Source organism: Drosophila biarmipes, chromosome X (assembly GCF_025231255.1).
Source record: "Drosophila biarmipes strain raj3 chromosome X, RU_DBia_V1.1, whole genome shotgun sequence".
NCBI lineage: Eukaryota > Metazoa > Arthropoda > Insecta > Diptera > Drosophilidae > Drosophila > Drosophila biarmipes.
In genome coordinates, this window is record NC_066611.1 from 8088705 (window position 1) to 8114012 (window position 25308).

Below are 25308 nucleotides of genomic sequence, written 5' to 3' on the forward strand. Positions count from 1 at the left end.
ATATGTTTGTTATCAAAATTTTAAAGAGATCAAAACGCTATGTAAACCTGTTCACAGTTTTTTATTAAGGCCGTCGGTAGTATTAAGCATCATCACAAGTATATTTAAAATATAACTACAAAAAATTAGTAGATTTGGTCTTTGTTTTAAATGCAGTGCAAATTCAAAGAATGGTAATGGAACATTAAATAAATTATAAACATTAATAACATTTTTTTTTATTTATCCCCATTTCTCCCTTTTATTACTGTTATATCTATGTAAACATAATTTCTTTATTATTTTTGAATTTGGGGGGAAAAATATTTTTTAGGGGCTTTTCCACTGCGCAATCTGGCAACGCCGGCGCACGTCGACTGCGCAGCTGGCCACTCGCTTAAAACCCAATGTTGCCGCCGAGTCGCATATTAGTCTTAACTTAAACGCGCGTCGCAACGCATTGCACGGCAGCCAAGTTCCGGTTTCGGGGAATGTCAACAAAAACATGTACTAATATTGCAGAATATTTAAAGAACCAGAAAACATTTTTCCTTGGTGAATTTCTAAGCAGCTGCTCAGACAACTTCGAACTAGTGCTGTTATAATTCCAGTACTTCGAGCGGTTACCGTTAGCCGCACTGGAAGCACGCAGAAAAAGCGCGCGATTCGAACTGCCTGTTTTTTTGAAGTTAAGCGAGAGAAAATGAAATAAAAATGTATGAATGAATGAATTTTTTTGGCCCAAAATCCGCTGCGTGTGCAATTCAAATCGAATAACTAAACAAAAAACATAAGGAAAAGCAGAAGGCAAAAAACAAAAGAAAAGATACCGCGAAAAGTCATAAAGAAAAGGTGAGAAAACAAATTATTTATTTCATGTGCTAAAAAGACACGCAAAACGAACGTCGATTTATTTTTAGCCAAACAAAAGTTGTGTGTTATTGTGTGATTTTGTTCGCTTTTTTACTGGCCGCCGCTCTCCCCTTTTTTAATAATATATTTGTGTGCCTTTTTTTTGCCTGTTTTGTTTTGTGCGTGTTTTTGTTAAACAAAAAATAAAAAACGAGCAAAATATTACGATAAAAATTCCGTTGTTCTCGCCGAAGGCTTCCGGGTTTGTTGACTTTGCCAACTGAATGTTCGAAATTGACATAATTACCATATGCAATTGTTGTAAACAATTGTTTTTCGCCCAGGAAACGATTGCCATTTTTTCCTCACTTATTGTAATTTTTTGCGCCAACTAATTGCGAAAATAAAAAATATGAAAGAGACAACAAGAGTCCCGTAGACCTGCAAAAAAATAAATTAAATTCATAGGCCAGTAATTTACATTTTTTGTCTACAGCTCTCTGTTTTTCTGTCTAAGCTTGATAATTAAGTTTTTTGCGGCCTCTGGAAAAACGCTACGAATTTCCCCGCGCACTCCATTGTTGCTATGCCCCCACAGTCGGGCGCAAAATAATAGTAGCTCTCTTCCAATGAACCACGTTCAAAGTGGTATAACTTTTCTTCTAACTGTGATAATTTGAAATATTTTTTTTAATAATATATATATTTTTTATACAACATTTCCCTATAATTTCTATCTCGGCTGTCTAACTCAACTTTTGGGGCAATTTTTTGCGCTGGTTTTTCGGTTTATCGTTTTCGCTTGTTTTTGTGGCCTATAGTTTTTTCTTCTTTCCCTGTGCTTTTTTTGCCTTATTTTTTATTGTGGTTTTTGGTTTAGTTTTCTACGTTTTTTGTACTATTCGTGTTGTTGTTTCGTTGAGAGAGAGAGGCATTTCCGCATGTACGGCAAAAGCAATTTACAATTTACTTTTCTCTCTCTTGTTTGCCGTACTGCAATTCATTTTTACAACTTTAATTATATGAACAAAAACTGCGAAACATGAACGGCAAAAATTAAAATTGCAAATCGCATTTGAGTGACGTAGCCGTCAACGTTTCTCTGCCTTTTGTTTTTGTCGGCTGTTTTATTCGACTTTTTGTTTTCACAACGGCATTCGCCTGCGCAAAAAAAAAGCTGCGAATCAAGTGGGTGGCGCAAAGGGGAGGGGAGAGGAGAAGAGAGAGAGAGAGGCGCAAAATCTGCGTGTGATGGCATCAGGGGCGGAACTACAATTTTGGGGGTGCGGTATTCTTAAAGAAAAAAATTATGACAAATTTTTAATTAATTATAAATGATTTTTTGGCATTTGTAAATCATAAATGTATTACTTGCTTATGTGTGTAGGCATTCTTCCCTTGCTAACAATAATGTGCCCCAAAATTTCACTCTATAGCCGCCCCTGGCGGCCTGTGTGTTGATGTTTGTGTGCGTGAGTGCTCTCTCTCCCGCTCTCCTGCTCTCCACCACCTCTTCCCCATCCCCATCCTCATCGCCCAATCTGCCTTCCCCTCCTTCGCCCCACTCACACACATTTCAATTACATGTGAACGCGTGCTCCAAATTTCAAGTTCATTGTCCAAAAAAACAAAACAAAACAAAGCGATAGCAGGCAAAAACAAGGGCAGGTCAGCATCCAGCGCGGCTGCCACGCCCCTCACGGCCCCAAGATCTGATAAAACAATATATTTAAGGTAATATTTAGAGGTATGTTTGTCCAATAACTTTGGAACCATAAAGTGGGTGCCTATGTGTGTGTGTGTTCTCATTCCATAAGAAAAGTAAGAGTAACGGTTTACCAGAATACCAAAATTTCCAATAAGAACTCTATCGATAGTACCTATGTGTGTATGTATGTACTATAAATTTTATATATTTTTTTTAAAATATTAAAAAAATGTAAATATTTAAAGTTTTTAAATGGTTAAAAAAACTATTTAAAATTCTATTATTTTTGGTTTAAAAACCAGTTAAAACTATTTAAAATTCCCTTATTTTAAGGTCAAAAATGGGTTCCAAACCCTTAAAAATTCGCTTTTTTTTGTTCGCAAACGGGTTAAAAACTATTTAAAATGATCTTATTTTTGGGTCAAAAATAGGTTGAAGACTGCTTAAAATTCCCTTGCTTTTGGGTCCAAAATTCACTTATTTTGAGTTCATAACTGGGTTCAAACTATTAAAAGATCTCTTATTTTTTGTTCAAAAATGGGTTAACAACTCATTAAAATTCTCTTATTTTTGTGTTAAAAATGGCTTTAAACTATTTAAAATTCCCCTACTTTAAGGTCAAAAATGGGTTCCAAACCATTAAAAATTCCCTTTATTTTGGGATCAAAAGTGGGTTCAAAACCATTGAAAACTCCCCTTCTAAAAAAATTATACAAAAAGCTAGATATGCATAGATTACAATTTAAGTATCGTACATTTTTCACGGGTTTCTAAGAAAACTGAATGATTTAAAAAAAAAATTACCATATAATAGAAAGAGTATTTCCCAAAAAACTTGAAAAAACAAAAAAGTGCCACTTATTTTCGTGTTATTCCGCAACCAAATCAAAATTCCATTGAAAAACAAAAACAGCAGTAGGAAATACAGCAAAAAACGACGGAAATTTTGACACGAAATATTGTTTTTCGTGTCTGATTATTTTGTTGTTGACTCTTAACAGAGAATATGGTTTTATTGTTATGCCAACTTTTAGTTTAGTTTACTCTGTGTGTGTAAATAAGTTGTACTTCTTACGCAAATTTGCAGTTGTTTATGTTTTGAACCATAATTTGCAATGCGTAAATAGTGTTTTTCTCAAATACCTTAATTTATTCAGATATTTTCTTGAACCCTTCACAAGGTTTTCAATTTCTACTTGCATTCGTGCTGAAAAAGGGCTCAATATTTTTTGCAGCCGTTCCTCTTTCATTGAGCTTGTTTTTCTCAGCCCATTCTCTGATATCAGCTCGTATTTATAATTAAAAACAAACAAAAAAACTACTCTGCAGGCGGCAAATCAGAAAAATAAAAACAAAAAATTAACAACCCGAGATATATATTTATTCTGATGTATTTGTGTCTGCGGGGCAGGAAAATAAAAATAAAAAACCAGCAAGCACGTTAGGCAAATGTCGCTGATAACTCCGAGAAGTGCTGAAAATACTGGGGCGCTGAAGAAAGGGGGAAAAGAATAATAATACCAACCAAAAAATAAATAAAAACCGAAGTCACAGCAAATGGGGGAGAGATAAAAACTATTTCCGTCGCATAAAGCCCGGCGAAACAATGGGAAATAATAAGGAAAAGTACAGAAAAGTACAGAAAAGTAAAGAAAAATCAGAAAAATAGAGGAAAATACCCGAAGCGAGCCCATTTAATCGCCCTTCGAAAGTCGAGAATTCTTTTGGCCCCGCGTTTCTTTGCCTCTTTTTATTTTCCGTTTGTCCAAGGTTTTCAGATCAAATTATGTCGCGATCGAAAATCACAAAAAAGGCATACACACACGGCCTCTATTTTTATGCAATTAACCGACACAAAAATATGTGTGTAAAAAACAAAAAACAAGAAACATTTTCGAATTGAAAAGATAAAAACACACACAAAACACACGCACACTCCAAATGGGGAACAAAAGCGAACTCTACAAAAATCACCCAAAACCCCAAAAAAAACGAATACGAGTCGAAATTATGAATCACAAAACGTTTTTTGCGGTTGCCTTTTTCCTCCCCATTTTTTTCGCTTTCATTGTTAGTGCTGCTTTTTTTATTCATTAATACATTTTAATTCAATTTTGTTTCCCTCGCTCCTTTAATTCATCCGCTTCCGTGGCAATTTGGCATTTTATTTCTATTTAATTTGCAACAATATATCAGCTTAAATTGTGTTACTGATTCAATTATATTTACTTTTCTATTAATTCAATTTGCATTTGTGTGTGTAGCCGCGTTTACACCACTTGCCTTATTTTATTTATTTTTATTTTTTCCCTTTTTCATGCCAGAAACCTTGGCTGATAAGAGAGCTTTGCAAAAATGCATTGTGTAAACTTGATTTGGGTTTAGAGTGCTTTGCTGGAATGCAGGCAAATTAGAGTGGCCCTTGGAAATTGAATGGTTGTTAGAGTGATAATGGGAAAAACAAAACTCAACTTACTTTTATCTGTCTATAATACTCTGTTGAATCAGTACAGCCTATAATTTTATATTTTTTTGTTGATAAAAACAGAAATATCACCCGAAAAAAGTAATTAAAAAATTGCGAACAATCTGGAATGCAGGGAATTAGAGTGGACTCTTGGAAATAAAATAGTTGTTAGAGTGATAATGGGAAAAACAAAAATCAACTATTATCTGTTTTTACTTTTCTGTTGAATCAGTACAGCCTATAATTATATATTTTTTATTTTAATATTTATTAAGAAAAAGTGAAAAAAAAACAATCTGGAATGCAGGAAATTAGGGTGGACCCCATGGAAATTAAATGGTTGTTAGAGTGATAAAGAAAAAAACAAAAGTCAACTAACTTTTAACCGTTCATAATATTCTGTTGAATCAGTACATCCTATAATTTAATTTTTTTTGTTAATAAAAGCAAATCCTAAAAAAAATTGTAAATAAAAACAAGTAATCTCGTTGCTGCATAATGAGTTAAAGATTATAAGATTACAGGGTTTATTTTTGCTTCATCTTAGACATATACCTATAAGGTATGTAGGGAACTTCTTTCTGCAGCCCCTAGAAATGCCACTTTTACCAAGTTCCCTGAACCGCAACAGGTTCAAAGTGTATCCTTTTGTACTCCTTTATCGACCCCTTTTTCCCTCGCCTCCCGACGAGAACTTATGGAAATCTTTTCGTAAATTTCCACCCTTTTGTTCGCCAGCAGATTGGAATTCCATCTAACGAAACGAACTACAAATCATGCTCTAAAAAGGCACAAAAAGGCAAAAGAATGAACAGAAATACGAAAAAAAGAGTGTTGGAGACAAAGGGAAAATACGAGCAGAAAAACCAGAAAAGTATATCCAGAGAAAAGCAAGGAAAATATTAAAACAAGGCAAACATCGCTGGGCAAAATAAAGTCAAGCATTTAATTTATTTACCCCCAAAAACCTCCCCACTTCTCCACTAAAGGAAAAAACGCTCGTTTTACTGTTGCTCGGTTTTTGCCTGTCCGCTTTTCCCCCATTTCCCCATTTCCACAACCCCTTGCCATTTTCCTACTCAATTTTTTTTGGCGCGCTTGGCAAAGGGAGGAAAAACTATAAGCTTAAAAAAAGGGGGACGAAGAAACAGGGGGGGGTGGGCAAAGAAAACTGTAACCGAATGAACGAACGAACTTTTCCAGCATTGGGGAAGGTAAGAAAGGTAGCAAAAAAAAAAATAAAAAGGAACAGGAGTAGTAAAAACCTTCATTTATATTTTGCACAGAACAAAAGTGGTAAGAGTGGTGGCCAAAACTGAAGGTCTAGTATTTCTATACCCTTAAAAAGAGGTATATAATGCTCTTAATGTTGCCCAAAGAAGCTTTGTTCTGAGTCACTTGGGCAGTTGGTCACACTACAGCGCATTCTTACACATTTGGTCACACTTCATTTAGTTAAATTCCTTTTAAAACTGTTTTTGGATAACAGTTAGTGTATCTGAAGAGAGGCAACTGAGTCTTCAGCTATCCCTTTGGTTTTTCCCAAAATCCCAGGGGTTGCATTAGCAGTTTCATCAAATTTGCAACACACGAGCGGGTTGAGACATAGGCATCCCTGCGCAAGGTCGCTTGGCAATGAAGTGGAATGCCATCAACTTGTTGAAATGGTGGGTTTTCCAGGGTATCAACGCTTTCACGCTCCACAAATTAGCCTTCTACATTTTGTGTTTTTTTTTTAGTTCAACTAGGTACTCCCTGTTTTATAGAGAAAAACTCCTAAATATTATATAAGTGCAGATGTGTTGTAAGTGTATATGTATGGCAAAAGTGTGTGTGTGTAGGAAGGAAAATTGCACATAAACATGCAGGGAAAAAATGAGTGGGAAATCGGGGAAAGGGGGGCGTTTTGGGAGGGACTTGCACATTACCAAAAGAGTAAATCACTTTGAACGAACCGAAAACGAAGCGCACCAAGCTGGTTGTCAGCATGGAAAATATCTCAATATTCACTTTGCCTCGCTTTTCCTTGCCCCTCCCATTTTTCCTTCATTTTAACCACGCTTTTTCTTCTTCTTCTCTTCCTTTTTTTTTATTATTTTTCATTTTGCAGCGCCACTTTACTGCTGCTTTTCATGGATGGGAATTTCGGGAGGGGGCGACCCTGCGACATTGTCTCGTGCAAAAATTGAACAATTTTATAAAATACTCGAACGGAGCAGTAACAGCAAAAAACGTAATAAATTACAAAGTGCCCGAAAAAAGGAAAACACAGATTTTGTTTCGGAAAAAAGTAAGCAGCAAAAAGCAGGCAGCTAGTAAAAAAGCCATTTCGAAATGGTAACGACTAACAGATATCTCCTAGGGGGCGTGGAGATTTAACCAGGCGACTATATAAAAAGCCATATAAATATAAATTTGTAATATAAATTTAACGATTGAGACAGGTTTCAGCTGTGAAACAAGATATTTTCCCTGACGTCTTAAAGTCCAGCATACCCTTAGTTCAGCTCGGAGTACTGGGTGTCAACATTCTCATTTCAAGGAGACTGGCGGCAAAAAACTCCTTGCTCTTCTCATTTCGAGATTTCGCCTCCATCATCATCAACGTTTTTCCCCTCACTTTTTTTTTTTTGTTATTTTCCTATGTTCTCCATTTATTTTGTAGTGGGGCTTTTGTTATTAAAGTAATTTAAATGAAATAGTAAAAGTCAGTTGGAGTCTTGTGGAAATTATTCTACTTGAACGAAATTTGTTCGAATAAATTGCAAAGGGTTCTCTGAAAATGTTCAAAATAGGTAATTTAAAATGTATCAAAACAAAAAATTGTAATAGGTATTTTTATTTTTATTTATTTTTATGATTAATCGATAGTTTTTAGAATTTTCACGGCGGTTTACGAGTTTAACCACCAAAACTCCTTGGCTTTTTGCTCACTTTTATGGCCTTTTCCCCTTACAATGCCGAAATAATATTAAAGTTTACATTAGGTGCGGGCAAAAAATATGATAAATAATGAAAATAAAAACGGAGGAGCAGGCGGAATAGAAATACAAAACACCGACATAAACAAATGGCAGGTTGGCGGGGGTTCCCCCAGTGTGGCGAGGCACCGATGTTGGCAACCAGAGGCGGCGAATGGCAGTAAACAGGGCAGTAATATGAGTTAGAATCCGCGGCGGAGGCTAACGTACTTACAGCCACAGATACTGCAGATACAGATACATATAGCACCGGCTAAAGATACAGATACCCAATGCCGTAGAGCAGCGGCAGCGGCAGCAGCAGCTCACACAAAAAACGACGACAGTTTTCTTGATGAATGTTCTTTTTCCCCCTCAGCAAGTGAGTTTTTCCCCCGAGTATCTTACATCTTACATTTGTATCTGCAGCTTCTTTGGCTTTTTCATGAGCCGCCACCAAAAACAAAAAAATCAAATAGAATAAAAAGAACCGAGCTGAAGTAAGAGCTCGTAGTTACACAGCAAGAAAATGTGATGTGCTTACGTATAAAAAATATAAAATAGGTTGGATGATAATACTAAATTTGCTTGGATTTTAAACTATTTTACAAGCCATATTCTTAAATAAAAAAATGTATAAATAATTATTGAAATATTCTCGTTTTTATTTATGTTAGGTTGAGTTTAATAAGTTTAGATTATAAGCGTAAAAAGTAATTTTCTTTAATTTTTATAAAACTATTTTACATGCCATATGCTTACACATAAAAATTATATAAATATTTAAGGATATTTTAACGTTTTTATTTATATAGAGTTCAGTTTAATAACAAGTTTAGTTGATAATAAATTTCTTTAAATTTAATTAATAATATTTTTTTTATATATATGTCTCCTTATCTATCTTTGCAATTTTTTTGTTGAAATTTAGTTCACTTTAATGATTATTTAATGATGAGTTAGATGATTAGAATACTTTGCTTTGCTTTATTTTATTTATTTTAGGACTTATAAATATTAAATTATTTTAAAATCTTATTGTATAGCAATAATATTTAGTAATATTTGCTCTATGGATACATTTTACATATGTATCTCATATATATTAATTAGAAATTTGCCATGCATTTTTCGCAGTGCCGTAAGTAGTAGGTAACTTCCTGCATTTCCCCCGATTTTCCCCTCTGAGATTGTGCAAAGCAGCTTTTCCTTTTTCCAGCTTTGCAATTTCTGCTGCCCGCTCGCTCTCCCTTTTGGTTTTGTTTTATTCAATTTTTTTGTGTGTTTCGTTTTGTTTGCTGTTTTAGCCAGCCAGGTTTTTCTGCAGCTTTTCCAGCAAAAGAACAAGGCAGCAGCGGCAGCAGCAGCAAAAGTAGTATCAGTTAACAAGGCTTGCACCTTGCCGAGGCAAAAAGGGAATTTCTCCAGCGGGGATCCCCCGGCGCCCAATCCTCAGCATCCCAAACCGATGCACCTGCTCCTAACCATTGATCATCGGTCCTGGGCCATCGGCTCCTTTGACTCTTTCCCTGGAAAAGGGTCTTCGAGATCTACGCAAACCTTATTTATAGGCTTTGGGCTAGACCTTGACTTGATTTAAAACCCATCGGCCTGAGGGATTTATACGGGGCCATGACATTTATGAGGTGCCAAGTCGGTGAGAGCTCTATTTTTTACAAACTAAAGTAGAAAACTGAAAATATTTCAAGGCATTATATTTCTTGGGTATATTTTTCGTAATATTTAATTTAAAATTTGCATTTTCCATAGGGTTGGAAATAACATATGATATGATATCATAGGTGCTTAAGTGTAGTTTTTAAAGCATTATTAAATTCATAGTTTTAAAATTTTCACATGGAAAGATTTAAATAAAAAAAGATTCAATTTAAGATTTGATGAAATAAACGTAACCTGTAGAACCTCTCAGATATCAAAGAACCTATAGATTGTTTATAGGTGGTATCAAATGAGCTCCAATCAATTGTTTGGAAACCTTTTGTGTATATTAAAAAAGTGTATATACATCGCTGGCTGGCTTATTATAAACGAAATTCTATTCTATAAATATTTTTGAGACGCTTCTTCTGTTTATATCGAAGTAAAGTCGATCCTCTTCGGTACCATTTTATAATATGATCCTAAGTTTATATACAGAAAGCTCCGAGTGCTTCGATTTAACCAATCGTTTGAAGTGCTCTTGGGGCACAAAAAACATATCTGACCACAACAAATTAAACCGAAATAGAAGGGCAGGAAAATACAATCTGGTTATTTGGCCAGGACTCTATTTATGGCGAGGTCCTGTTTTTTTTTTGTTGCACTTTTATTCTTATGGCTCGCCCTCCTCCTGCACCTTCGCACACCCCCTTTTTGCAGCTCCTTTGAGGTTCAGCAACCTTGAGGTTACACAGATGCGCTGAATGCTTGGAGCAACAAACCAAAAAAAAGAAAAGAAAATATGTTTCTTTATCTTCGGCAGTGTGTGTGAGCCAAACTGGACGCTGCGTGCTTTTTTTTTTACTATTGTTGCTGTTGCTGTCTAATAATTTCAACAAGAAAAGCCACAGCAACAAAGCGAGCTAAAAAAAAGGAAAAACTGTTTAGAAAAGCTCAGATGAGTTATGGTTATATGACATTCAGGAAAGTGGAGTACTTAACTGCAAATAAATTTCCACAACCTGTTAAAGTGTGGTTTTGTAGAAAAAAATTCGAAAATAATATCTAAAATAAAACAGTATTAATTTTAAATAGATTATTTTTATTAGTATGACCATATTTTTGAAAATGCTAACGTTGTATCGACTTACTAACTTATTTGTGTTTCCAAAAATCAGTAATATTTATTGTTTTTGGTTAATAAACTTTTTTTTTTTAATTTTTAGTGGTTAGAATGGTTTTGGTGTGACCATATTTTTGAAAATTCTTATTCTATATTTGTTTAATTTATTTGTAACTTCAATAACCAGTAATATTTATTCCTTTTGGGTATAATTAGTAGTAGCTTTCTTGTATGTGTGGTAGTTGTTTCTTTAAGTAAAAAAAACAAATATTTTAGTGTGACCATATTTTTAATATTCCTATTTTATGTTTAAGTTAATTTATTTCTATTTATTTACTTACTTTTGGTTTCCAAGCCCCAATTTTTCTATCCCTTATGTATTTGTTTCCTTAAGTATGAATATGATTTTCCTCTCCGTGTCATATAGCTATAATACGGCTGAGCCGAAGAAGAAGCTGCATAAGTCAACACACGACAACAACAAAAACGGAAGGCGAATGCACTTGGCCAACAAGAACAATAACAACATGGGCAATATCATAGTTATAGAGGATCGTAAAGTAAAGTTGCACAGTTTTTGTTGTTCTTGTTGTTGCTCTGCTGCAGGTTGGTTTTTGTGTTTTGTGTTGTTGTTTTGGGGGCAGAAGGCTTTATGATGTTGCGTACCTCTCCAGATATCTATATATGTGTATATCTCCACTGTGTGTGTGTGAGTGCATTAAGTGTTATTGCACTTGGCCTTATTCGCAATTGTATATTTTGCTGCAGATCGGGGGACTTGGTAGCTGGGTCTCGATCTGCGGCCAGTGCTGCCCATTTATCCTTTTTCCGCACAACCAACTCTGGAACAACTTTAAGAATCCACAGCTTAGCGAAAAAAAGCCTTGCTTTGATAAGAAGTTTATAAGCCAAAGTGGTTGAATTAGCTTCTTGTTTACACTAAAATAAGTTAAGACCATTAGCCAAATACTTAATCGTTCATTTTATAGTAGGAGGGGGCTTGATTAACCAATCTTAAAAATTGTTAAAAGGATGCAAACTCTGGATTACTCATTACCCTTTACAAATTATGAACAATCTTTAGTCTTGTAACTTTCTTTAGTTCGGATTTTTCTCCTTTTTTCCTCACTTTTGTTTTTCCAATACAGTCCTGCTTTTCCGTATGATTCCTGGTAGCACTGTCTTGGACTTCAATTTTGAGCTCCATTCCCTTTCTTGGCCTAGGTTCGGTTTTCTCTGCAGCATTTGGCATTCCGAAAAAAAACAAAACACAAAACACAAGAACCCAAAGGCAAACGCAACCGCAGAATCTGCCAAATGAATATATATGTATATATGTGTGCCCACAAAAAAGGGGGAAACCTGCGTATCTGTAAGATGCTTCTTTTTCTGGATTTTTACTGCTGGCTGCGTGTTCTGTGCTCTCTGGCAATTTTCTTCATTTCTTTTTATTACTTATTAATAATATGAATTTCGAATTGTTGCCCATCCGCAATCACCAGCCGAACGCAGCGTGTCGAATGGGTTCGAATGGGAAATACCCATTAAAGGACTCGCAATCTTATAATTATGGTAAACTGATATAAGCCCAAAAATAAATAGGGTTGTATCAGCATTAAAGCAGACTTCAAGTATCTGCATTTCTTATGCGACTTCTCGTGTTTGTTTAAATTGCTACCATAAATATTTATAGAAATCCATAAACACCCTTCTCCCGCTTGCAATCCATAATGGGTATGACAAAAAAAAAAAAAAAAACATAAACGCGCTTGGGGAAAAAACTCCTACCAATTTGCCAAGAAAGCGAGAATCAAAAGAACGCATAGATTTTTCCTTTGAATTGCTTTCGAATGCGAATTCTTTCTACATTTCTTATTATTATTTTTTGTTGATGTTTCCTTTTCTCTTTTTTGTGTGTTTTTTCTGGCTTAAAGCAGAAGCGGAGAAACTGCTTATTCATTTGACTTGGTCTTTCTGTCGTCTCGTTTATTTTATTTCTTTATACCCTGTAAAGTGGTGGAGTGCCAGGAGAATGCTCGACGTCTCACAGGAGTAAGCAACTTTATACCTATGAACAGCACAAAATGTTTGATTCGGAAAAGAGCACCATCCTTAAGTTTAGGCGGAATGGCATGCTTTTCTTAATACCTCTTAAAAATTTTTCACATTTTTTGGAATTTTTCTAGGGAAATTTCAGAAAGTATCTAATCTTACTTTAAGAAAGACCATTATTCTGAAGTTAAAGCAGAGGAATTGGTATTTCTATGGACATTTTCTTACCACTTATAGGGCTTTGATATTAAACTTTTTTTTTTTAAATGCTGAATGGTACATCTACGGATATTATCTTACCCCGTAAATAATCTGAATAATAAATAAATTCTTTTTTTAAATCTTATATCTTTGTTAAGTACATTTAACATTTAATACATTTTTTATTTATTTTTGCAAGCAGGAGAGTGGAGAAGTTGTAGTTGCGAGCTAGAAAAAAGGAATAATCTAAAGAAGCTGAAGAAGCCCGTTGCCACAGCAAAACTTCCTTAAACCAGATTTCCTTTTAATCTGACTTCTTATCTCAAAAGAAGAAGAATCTGATAGGTTATATTATATCCTATTAATGAATTATAGATTCTTATCTCTTGATTTCGCTATTTTATATTATCAAAATCAAAAGAAGTACTGTCATTAACTATAATTGCAACTCGAGGTGTTTTACTGTACTAATGCAAATTTGTACAGTACTTAGTGGTTTTTGTTGTACTCAATGTGAAATTCGCATGTCTGCAGATCGTATTTGGTTTCTGTTTTCTTTGAATATCTTTCGTTGCGGTTTTTTGATTAAACGTAAAAAGTGGATGAGAAAAAAGAGGAAATGTTTGCATTAATCAAATAAATATTCTCCAGTTCTTATTGATATTAAAAAGGGGAAAATATGTTTACAATTAAGTTTGAAACAAGAGAAATGCCTTTTCCCTGGGAATTTTATAAATGTTGTCAAATTTGGATACATCATTTTCTTGATGTTTTTCTAGCTTGCCACTTATAACACAAACCCAAATCATTATTTTTGAGTTCTGTATTCTTTTATTACAGTTTTTTGTGGCGCAATAAAATGTATGCTGAGGGTTGGCGATTTTTTAGGCCAGGACGGACGGAGAGGTCATAATAACAGCCAGCTCTAAAAACAAAGAAATGAATGGATATGAAACTTTTTCATTTTCATATATTTCCCGCTGGCGTATTATTATTTTTATTAATATTAAAAATAACGAAATGAAAATTGTGTAAAACACTCTACACACTTTTGCCGTGTTCCATTTGCAAACAAGTTTAAACCCTCCGCCCGCCATCGTCCTCCTCGTCAGCCAGCACATAAATTTATATTAAAATTTTTTGCTCCACGTTAAGGAAAGCTACAAAAACACAAAAAGGTGGAAAACAAGAAGCAAAACCCAACGCAAAAAAAAAATCGGGGAAAAAACAAGAGCAGCAGCGTCGACAATGTTAAAAAATTATACAAATTACAAAAGCGAGTGGAGCACAACAAAAAATGTACTGGTGAAGAAGCAGAAAAATAAAGAAAGAAAATTGCTGTTGGCAGGAAAAAGGATGTGTGTATTATATAGAGAACGTGTACATAACTACCCAACAATATAATATGCGAACACTGCGTTATATACTCGTTACTTGGGGCCCTGCACTTATCGGGGCCTTAATGCAATTGATAATGCGGTTACAGTATTTTTCAGACCCACTCCCTTTTCCGCTCCACTTTTGTGTTGGGTGTAAAAACCAATTTTGTTTGTGTCCATCGTTTGAGTTAACTCCGATATCGGTTTCTGCCCGGGGATTATCCCTTTTTTGCCGCCGAGGTGGGGTCAGTGGGGCAAGCAGTTTAATCACTTTCCAGCAGGCAGTGATACGAGATTCAGTCGGGGCTCTTAACTAGATCATTTAAAATATATTTTTTTCATTTAATCATTTAACTTAAAACGTTTAAAATTAGCTTTATTCTAGTTATTCAGATAAAAGAAGTCAGGAATTACTAAGTACACATAATATAAGATTTAATTTCCATCGAAAAAAATAGATAACCTAGACCCATTTTGTCCGCTTAAGGGAGGTCAGTGGGTCAAGCAGTTTAATTGCTGTCAGGCAAGCAGTGTACCAGATTCAATCGGGGGATCATAATTAGATCAATAAAAACTATTTTCTTTCTTTTAAACTTTTAAATTTATAAAAAGTTAAGTTAAGTAAAGATAAATCACTTATTAGAAATCATTCAAATTTGATCGACAAAATAAACTAACCCAAACCCTTTTAGTCGTTGAGGTGAGGTCCGTATGCCAAGCAGTCTAATTACTTTCCCGCAAGCAGTGATACGATATTCAACTAGACTATCAACTAGTCTAACTAGATCATAATTATTATCCTTTAAAAGAAATAAAGCTTGTTTGTGATAACATATTACTTAATTATTAATTTGAAGTTACTTAAAAACTAATAATCGAAATAATAGTAAAGAGGAAATTTAAAACATAAAAGAAATTTCCTATACTTATTGAACCTTTTCTAAATCCTTAAAATTTCTAAACCCCAAAACTATTCGAATTTAAAACCCATTCTGTTTTTTTGGGTTTCCCAAAGATTGCCATCGGGAATTGGCATTGAGAAATGGGACTCGTTGTACCCCGAAATACATACGGATCCATAAGTATTGCTAGTAAATGTTCAGTTATGTATATACTGTATCTATCTCGATTGAGTTCTCCATTAATCATGGCTGGAATTTACCACCTCCACCCGGAAAATGCTAAGGGAAAACTACAAAAAAAAAAGGGAAAACAGAAAAGCCGAGCAAAAAAAGTGGAAATTTCTCCGTGTATCTTGGAGTTGTTTTCCTCGCTGTGTGTGTCCCTGCCAAGCATTTATAAAAAGGAAATGGGGGAAATCTACAACCATGTGTGCTTGTGTGTGTGAATAAAAAAATTAATAACAAAAAGAGACAGCAAGGAAAAGCAGAAAGCATTACAAACACTCACACACACACACTTGGATGACAGGTCCACATATAAATTCCGTACTCTCCTTTTTTTTACATTCCGTTTTTTTTGTATGGAAAACTGTGTACCTTTCATTTAAGTTGACATGAAAATCGATATTTAAAAAAAAGGATAAAATTGCTGAAAATAAAAAAGGAGCTGCAAGCTCAGAAAACATAAAAAACGTCAAGTAAAAAAATTACAGCTTAAAAAGTAGGAGAGAAACATGGGGCGAAAAATAAGAAAGAAAAATAAATGGGAAAAGACAGAAACTGAAAATAATAATAAAGAGCAGGGGCGGAGGGGGGAAAACTGCAAAAAAAACTGGGGACGGGGGAGGAGGGAAACGAAATGAAACGAGAAACGGTCGTTATGTTTTTTTCTTCCTTTTTTGTACCCTGCCTTTCTTTATTTTCCCTTCGTTCTGGCAGCTTTTTGTGTTTTTATTTATTTATTTTTTCTTCTCTCCAACGTCGCAGTCGCTGTAATGTCTTTTTTCATTTTTATTTTTCCGCTCGCAACCTTTTTGCGTCACCCCCTTTCCGAGCGCCAATCTGCCCGGCCCCCGCCCATGCCCTGCACTGCTTACAAGCAGTGGCGAAGTAAAAAATAAAATAAAATAAAAAGATGCAGCAAAAAACACACAAAACGAAATCCAAAGAAGAAGAAAAATGTGATAAAAACTGAAAAATATTTTCCATGAGAAAATCCAAAAGAAAAGGGGCCCTGCATGTGTGTGTGTGTGTGTGTGTGTGCGACTGCTTGGCGGGAAAAATATACTACAATAAAACATGTATTTTTTATGCCAACCTAACCCCACACACACACACACACATCCACCCACCCCCTTTTCGTGTGTCTGTGTCGGTTGTAGCTTTTTTTATTTTAAGGAACTTAAATGTGTAACGCTTCCATCGTGTGGGTGTGAGAGGGGGCGGTGGGCGGTGGGTGGGGCAAGAGATTGGGATCAAAAACCCTTTGCAGTTAACTCTTCTCTATGTGTGTGTGTGTGTGCAGGGGGGAGGGGGGTTTCTATTATTGTGAGTGAACCAAGTCAGAAAACCGAAACAGAAACCGAACTCAAATCCCAATCCTTGAGTGCCGGACATTGCGTTTTTTAATGCCACTATTTTCTACAGTGAAGACTTTGTAAAGTAAACCAAGACAACAAGTTCCTGCGAAATCTTTTCGTTACGAAAACGTAAGACAATGAGATCCAAACCCATAAATCTATTTATACCATTGGGATTTTTAAATCACCAATGTATTAAATATCCCAAAATCAAAATATTTATAAATAATACTATTTCACCTTACTATTTGTTTAAATTCAATGATTATATAGGAATAATAAAGTCCAAACCCCTAAACCTGCATATATTATTAGGATTTTTAAATCACCAATGTATTTAACATCCAAAAGTCAGAATATTTATAAATAATATTATTTCACCTTACTATTTGTTTAAAATTCAATGACTATATAGGAATAATAATAATGAGGATTTTTTAATCTCTAATGTATTTCGCATCCAAAGTTCAAAATGAGTATAAATAATAATATTTCTTCCTAATATTTGTTTAAAATTCAATGATAATATAGTCCAAACCCCTAAACCTTATTATATCATTAGGATTTTTTAGTTACCAATGTATTTTACATCCAAAATTCAAAATAAAAAGAAACAATATTATTTCCGCTTCCTATTTCTTTAAAAATGTTACTTTTGTTTTTTGTTACTTTCCATTAAATAAAGCTCGACTGTATTTTATATATCAATCATAATGCACATACAAAAGAACCCCGTACATATGGCATTCTTTTATATACTAGCTAAAGAAGTCCTTTCTTTTGGGGTTTTTTTTTCTGCCCATTTCTTCCCTTTCTTTTTTTTGGTTTTTTGCGCAATTTATTCGCCAGCTTTCTGGTGCTGATGTTTTTTGCAGTTGGTTCTGTTTTTCAACTTTCCTTTGGCATTTCTTGCAGCTGAAAAAGGTGAAGCGAAATTTGCTTTCGCATTCTGTGCGCGAGCTTCTTTCTTCAGAAGCGTTTTTTCAGCGTTTTTCAGCAGTTCCTGCTCCTCTGCTTCTTCTCGGGCGAATTTTGACCCAAGCCGGGAGTTTCTTTGCTTCCAGAAGCCGTCTGTGTGAGTGCGGGTCCTTTTTTCCCCCAAAGTGTGTGTGAGGTCCATTTTGTACACTGGACATAAAACGCAGCTAACATAAAGTTCTTATCCCCCTACCATTATCCTACCCTTTTTCGCTCGCCCTTCCCTTGTGCTATTAGTACTAAAAGCAAGAATGCGTTTCACAAAAAAAAACAAAGTTTAAGAGACAAAAAATCCAAAAATTTGTTGGCACATATAAAAAAGGGTAACGAAATTGTTGGGGGAATTCTTAAAATTTATTGCCAAGCCAGGAAAAGGGGTGAAAAAGGTTGCGGGGGGAAAGTAGCCAGTACATGACCATATCTCTATCATCCGCTTTATATAAATATATAAGCCCTAAAAGTATATAAACCTTTTGGCAAGAAAATAAAAACCAGATAGTCTTGGAGATATATTGAATTCAAATTGAAATACTTTGATTTTGGTTGGAAAAATACAGTAAAATAAGCTTTCATAGTTTTGAATATATCATTTTAAAACAATATTATAAATGTAGCAGTATCTTTATCTCGTAAACCATTTTGTTTACCCTTTTTTTTGCTTTTTATGCTATGATACATGTGCCATTTATTTTCTTATTAATAATATGCATTTTTGTATTTTTAAATATATTGAAGCACAGTTTTCGGCACCCTTTTAAAGTGATTTTAAAAGATATTTTCAATAAGTCCTTGATAAGATAATTCTGTGCTGTCTCATGCCTCTAAAAATGTGTACACTTTGAAAATTTAGTTAATTAATTTACTATTATAACCATTGATGTAACATTATTTTTCTTCCAAAATCAATTTATCTCATTGTAGCTTTTTTTTGTGGTATGATGTTTTTTTTTTGGATTTGGAATATATTGTAGCATAGTTTAGGACACCTTTTTAAATGAATGTATAAGTTTCTACAGATGTTTTCAATTACTGTCATATACATAATGTAACTTTGAGCTCTATCCATGTATCTCTGAAGATTTTTACACACTGAAAATGTAATTAATTCATTCAATAAATTCCCAGTCTTTCTCAACGATACACAAGGTTATTTTACCATGGATGTAGCATTATCTTTACCACGAAAATCAATTTATTTCCCTCTTTCGTCACGTCGATTCTGTTTTGCAATTACGATGAATCTGTGGAAATCGACAACAAAAGGGATTTTATAATTGCTCTTTTCATTTTTTCCGTACTTTGGGTTTAAGTATATTGACATATTGGTCGCTGGGTTGAGTTTGGGGTGTAAAATTGTGTTTTTATTAAGCGTCAACTCATTTTGTACATGTACACCAAATGCCACACATATATATATTTATATATTACATAAATGCATATATATAGAGGGGGAAAAGCGACAAAAACAAAGTAAAGTTTTACCTTGCGCATAATATTTGCGCTGCACAAAAAGGGAAAAAAAGGAAAAGGAAAATTATGAAAATTTTTTATGTGTATAAAGAAGAGTGAGAGGGAAGAATAATAATAAAATGAAAACGAGGACGAACATTTTTATGTTGCTGCAGTCTGAAAGAAAAAACTACCATAGCGCCCGATTTTTTTCACCCCACCCACCGAAGTCATTGGCGCTTCTTTGTTGCCAGGGAAATGGAGCTGGAAAAAACATCTCGCCATTCGATGACTGGCAGGACTTTGGTTTTTTCCCCGATCCCAACTTGCTCACATAAAGCGGGAATTTCGATTATTTATTTGGCTGAAAAAATTGCGATGAATTTAATTCGAAAAATACCTTAAAAAAGGGCCAACGAGAAGATCTCCGCATGCCGAAGCTTTGAAAAAAAAACAAAAAGAAAAAACGACAACAAACCCTTTCATTAAACAGCAAAAAGCTGCATGTCCTCCGATTGACATTTACACACCGACGCACTACGAAAGGCTTCATAGGGATAACAAGTTTAACGATGAAAATAATGCTCTCGGCACGACAAAAACCCATAAATGATTCAATACATGTTCAGATGGGCGGAAAAATGTAACATATTAAGAAAAGTCAATTTAGGACTTTACGCCGCTGGTATCTGTTTTTTTTTTATTAACCTGGGTAATTTAATGAGAAAATTAATTTTGCCATTAATTATAAACATGGTTGGCCATACAAGGTGTCCTTTGAGCGGCGTTTCTTTGTGGGTAAAATGATTTATAGCTTGAGGAATTCCTGTATAGGTTGGAAATAAATTCGTAATATGCTAAAAAGTATGCTATGATTGTAGAACGTGGTATTTTCGTATTTATCTTTTTATATTGGTATTTAAAATATATTGTAGAGTAATTTTAGATACCTTTAAAAATCTTTTTTATGTTGTTAAATGCATTTTTGGATTTTCACATAGACACCGTTCTAAATAGATATGACTTTATTTATTCTGCTTTTCAGGCAGTCAATTGCCCAAGGAGAGGACCTCCAGTAGCATTACCAGAACCACCAGAGACACCACCATCCGGGGCAGCAGCAGGCGCGGCACCACCATGCTGCCGCAGCAGTACTGCCTGAGGTGGAAGTACCACCATAGCAATCTGCAGACCATGTTCTCCCAGCTCTTGGATCGCGGCTGCTTCTGTGACGTGACCCTGGCCTGCGAGGGCCAGCTCATCCGAGCCCACCGAGTCGTCCTCTGCGCCTGCAGCACCTTCTTCGACGCCGTGCTCTCCAACTATGCCAGCGAACGCGATCCGATCATCATTATGAAGGATGTGACCTTCGCGGAGGTCAAGTGCCTCATCGAGTTCATGTACAAGGGCGAAATCAATGTGGAGCATGTGAGTATAAGTCATTATGTTCTACAATTGTATAACTTTCTCTCTTGGCTTTAAAATAATTGTATTTAAAACAAATTATAATAAAATACTAAATTTTTAGAGATTTCAAACATTTTACAAAGTAACCTAAAAGTAGACTGTAAAAATTGTAATATTACTCTGCAGTTCAAAACAAATCGTAGTATTCTTTTCAGCGTATTTATAAATGACTTCAAATCAATCTCTTCAACATTTAATGGCACCTATTATTACAGAGATTTTTATACCCCTTGATTTATTTTTCTTGCAGGCCAGTCTCCCTTCACTGCTGAAGACCGCGGATGACCTAAAGATCAAGGGCCTGGCCGAGGTGACCTGGCGCGATGACGAGGACGGACCGCCACCACCGATGGCCGCCGCGGAATTCCACTCGCCGCCGCGCAGCCTGGCAGAGAGCTACGCCCAGGACCTAATCCTCCAGCACCAGCAGCAGCAGCAGCCCCCAGCTGGTCCGCCCTTGCATCTGCACAGCTCTGTGATCCTGGACAGAGAACGCGAGCGGGATCGCGACCGGGAACACCTGTCGCCGGGCATGGAGAGTGTACTGGGTCGCATGCCCGTGATGACGCCGCTCCCGGGTGCCTCGGGCTCAGCCGGAGTCGGTGCGATATCCGGAGCACCATCCCTCGAGGGCGTCGCACCCGTTGAGCACTTCCTGGGTCCCAAACGCAAGCGGGGACGTCCGCCACTTGACGATGCCTACGATGTGTTTAATGTGTAAGATATCTTTCAAAAATTTGTATATGCTGATTTTTTTTATAAGGGAATGCCACGCAAATCAATAGAGTTAAATTCACTTTGAAAAGCCTGTCTACGGGCCTAAAAGTAGGCAACAATGTATTTAAATTTTTTATTTAATCATAACATACTTTTATACACCTAAAATTACGTTTAAAAGGACCTGAGTGATTGGTAGGGCAAACCTAAAGAAAATTCTAAAATCACAAGTGTTATTAAAATTAAAAACGTGCCAAAAAAAATTAGGTAAAATATTAAAAATTATTGTTGCATACTTTTACACACTTTTGGTGTAGGTAAATTATTTTCAAAATCCTTTATTAGACTTGAAAATCCCTTAATATAAATATTTATTTGTTTTTGAGAATTGTTTCTTATATTTTCCTCGAATTTTTTCCTCTCCCGGACAGACGCAAGCTGGCCCAGTACGCCGCCAACCTGGAGCCCGCCCAGCGCGCCTACTTGGAGACGGCCCGTCACTTTGCTGAGGAGCCGCCGCTGGCCGCCCATGCCGCCTCGATGGCCTCCCCGCCCGCCGCCTGCCCGCCCAAACAGCGCCAGCGTCTACGTCACCAGCAGCAACAGCAGCAGCAGCAGCAGCAGCAGCTCCTCCAGTCGGAGGCCAGTGACCAGGAGCCATCGGCTGCCGCCGGCCAGGATTGGTCCAATTCAGAGCCAAACGGCAGTCGCACGCCCAAGGTCCCCAGCGATGGCGATGCCAACAAACAGGAGGCGGAAGCCGGCGATGAATCGCTACCGGAGGTGCTGACCAGCAGCAGTAGCAGCGGGGGCAGTGCCTCCAAGAAGCTGGAGAAGATCAGCGAGCGGCGCGAACGGCATGGCAAACTGCGTCATGCCCGTCGGCTGTATGAGAAGTCTGGCGAGGATGAGGCTGAGCCGCCAAAGGCGGAACCCGATGAGCTGCCGCAGCCGCTGGAGGAGATCGAGAACGAGCATCTGGTGGCGAACAGGGCGGAGTCGCCACGTCCCACGGTCGTGATTCCGGCCACTTTTGCCTGCAAATACGAGGGGGCGAGCGGAGGAGCAGCAGGAGGAGGAGGAGGTGGTGGATCCGGATCCGCCACCAGTGGCTCCTCCTACTTGATCAACGAGCATGGCATGCTGATGGCCCACGAATTCGGGTCGAATGTGGCCAGTGTGGCTGCCACCGCAGCCGTTGCAGCAGCCGCCGCTGCCGCCGCGGTGAATGCCTCAGCCGGAAACGGAAGTGGAAACGGTGGCCAGGAACCAGGTGGCAGTGGAGCCAGTGCCCCCGCCGAATATCCAGACATCAAGCTGGAGGACTACGATGCCGCCGAGCTGCGTCTGACGAACGAGGAGCTGTCGCAGTGGCAGGACGTCATCAAGATGGACGACTATCTGGCCAAGGGGCGACGTCCACAGTTCTGGGAGGAACCCTTCACCAAGCGCGTAAGTTTCTTAGAAGTTTTGTTAGTGACTTAGTTTAGTTTTTGTATATCTACACTGATGAAAAATGTAATAGTGAAACTAAATATCTGCTCATTAAATTCAAAATGTTGTAATAAATATTTTAATGAATTATATTAACACACATCTCATAATAATGTGAAGGATTTATTTTGAAAATATTCAAAACAAGAATATATAATGTTTAAAATATTAATATATATTTAAATATACTATACATAATACTTAAATTTTTAATTAAAATCTCTTTACTTTCTATATTTTTTTGACATATTTACTTTAAATTTTTTTGAAACTGAATAATTATTTGTTATACAAATTTATGTTTAAAATATTAATATATATTAAAATATACTATACATTATACTTAAATTTTTAATAAAAATCTCTTCACTTTCTATTTTTTTTTGATTAAATGTTTTTAAAATTAAAATAGTATAATTTTATATAATATAAATGGATGTAAAAAAAGATATGAATAGGTCTTTTGATTATTAATTTTTATCAGTGTAAATTACATATGGGCCAGTTAGAAATTTCCCTCGGTTATTTTTTGGAATATATATTTTTTCTCATCTATTTATTTTTCCTATTTTTCTGGCTATTGTTGGTATATTTTATTTATTCTATTGTTTCTTTGAGCCAGCTTATACATATTTTATGAAGCTTTCTTGGCGGTTTTCTGAGTTCTTTTCTTGGTTTTTTTTGTATTTTCTATTAATCCATTGTATAACATTATTAATTCTTATTTTTGCCTAAAACTATTTACATTTAAAATGTTTACAATACGAAAAAGGGATTTGATGACCTAATATTATATTTTGAAATGAAATACTAAGCTGGGAAAAAAGTAGTGCTGAAAAAGTAACACATAAAAACCAGTTAAATATTGTTCCACTTTTTCTTTTTTGTAATAGTTTTTTTTGTTATTTGCTTTAAAAAACCTGGTAATCATTTACGTCTGTTTTGTAGTTTGCACTTTGTAATGGCAAACTACAAATGTAGAAAGCTTCTATGGCAAAAAAACACAAATTAAACTAATTGTTTAGGGTGTGACAATGCTATTTTATCATAAATTATTTGAAAAACCTTGAAAATGTAATGATGGAGGCGAGGTACAAAAGTTCTAAAAATGTATTTTGTAATATTTTAAAATGCCCTATTATTTTTAAGGCTAAAAATAATGTAATGTAAATTTTTTAAACCTTACATTATTTGTTTTTTTAGGTGCTGGATGCCATCAAAAACAAAAGACTCGAGATGAAGAAGGCCGCCAGAATTCTGGGCGTATCCTACGGCACTCTCTATGGGCGCTACCGCGAGGTCTACGGCTGCCTGAAGCATCCTTATAGGTAGGATTGAAGCCCTCCGAGGTTGCCAGATGAGATTTTTAACCATAATGTTATCCCCATTCAGTGGCACTGCCTTCCGGAACTCGGGATCCACCTCGGCCAGCCAGCTGGGCGTGCAGCCCCGCTTCGACCTGGGATTCCGCAACGGCGGAGTACTGCCGGCTCAGCTGGGTAAGTGAGACATACTTTTTTCGGGGCTGAGGCCATGCCAACTCACCGGGGAATTAAGTCCAAGCCAATCCCTACTTGCAGAGCTGGGCAAGCTGAAGAAGGATCTGAGCGAGCTCTGGACACGTCCGCAGATTTGAGGACCGACCAATGCCACGGCAACGATGAAGAAACTGCAGAAAAATCTCAAACGACGCCACAGGCTGATCTAGGATCACGAGGATAAAAGACGGCTAGACGAGGCTAGTTTTGGATTGGCCGAAAACGAAAAACTTTCCTGAATCGATTCCCACTCTAGAATGTTGTACCCCCTTCGGGGGCGGGTCACAACTATAACTGATCTTCTACACATTTAGGATCTTATTATTACACAATACTATATATATATTATAAATACATGTCTATACATTTAAAGACGACGGCGCTCGCGTGGTTTAGTTAATTGAAATACATATTATAAATACGCACGGGCACGTGTTGTTCTAGAGATAAACACATTTCTCTTGGTAGTGAAATTAAAAACAAACAAGCTATGGAACCTAGTTAATCAATAACATACAACAGAATGAAGTGAATTTTTTGATAAGCTTGCGTAAACGAACACAAACAATATGTATTACATACAAAAAAATATGTTTAAAACGAAATAAAATATTATCTATGAAAATAATGTGTTAGATGGAATATTGTAATGTCTATTGAAGGGTTTTTAAATTTAAATTGTCGCGGTAAGAGGGTGATATCGATACTTTACTTTAAACAGCTCTGTTGTCTTGTTATCGATAGGCTTGCAACCTATTTATCAATGACTTTTTGGAATGAATTGAATATAATGAATATGGCAA

General features: G+C 36.1%; 1 protein-coding gene across 2 annotated transcripts; it reads left to right on the forward strand.

Annotated features, from left to right (window-relative positions):
• The first annotated feature begins 388 nt into the window (after positions 1-388).
• LOC108032993 (protein bric-a-brac 1) lies at positions 389-25133 on the forward strand. Of its 2 annotated transcripts, none has more exons than XM_017107211.3 (7): positions 389-831; positions 20335-20717; positions 21007-21473; positions 21905-22925; positions 24171-24295; positions 24360-24466; positions 24525-25133. In XM_017107211.3, the coding sequence occupies exons 2-7, from the start codon at positions 20427-20429 to the stop codon at positions 24560-24562; spliced, it is 2049 nt and encodes a 682-aa protein (XP_016962700.1). In that variant the 5' UTR covers positions 389-831; positions 20335-20426; the 3' UTR covers positions 24563-25133. The 2 variants fall into 2 exon arrangements, with proteins under 2 accessions (XP_016962700.1, XP_016962621.1); XM_017107132.2 differs by having other exon boundaries at positions 390-831; positions 24548-25133.
• The last annotated feature ends 175 nt before the right edge of the window (positions 25134-25308 follow it).

Coding starts and splice junctions, on each gene's coding strand:
- LOC108032993 (XM_017107132.2), top strand. CDS start 20,427: ATGCTGCCGCAGCAGTACTGCCTGAGGTGGAAGTACCACCATAGCAAT. Junction 20,718..21,006: donor GCGAAATCAATGTGGAGCAT/GTGAGTATAAGT, acceptor TTTTTCTTGCAG/GCCAGTCTCCCTTCACTGCT. Junction 24,467..24,547: donor AGTACTGCCGGCTCAGCTGG/GTAAGTGAGACA, acceptor CCCTACTTGCAG/AGCTGGGCAAGCTGAAGAAG.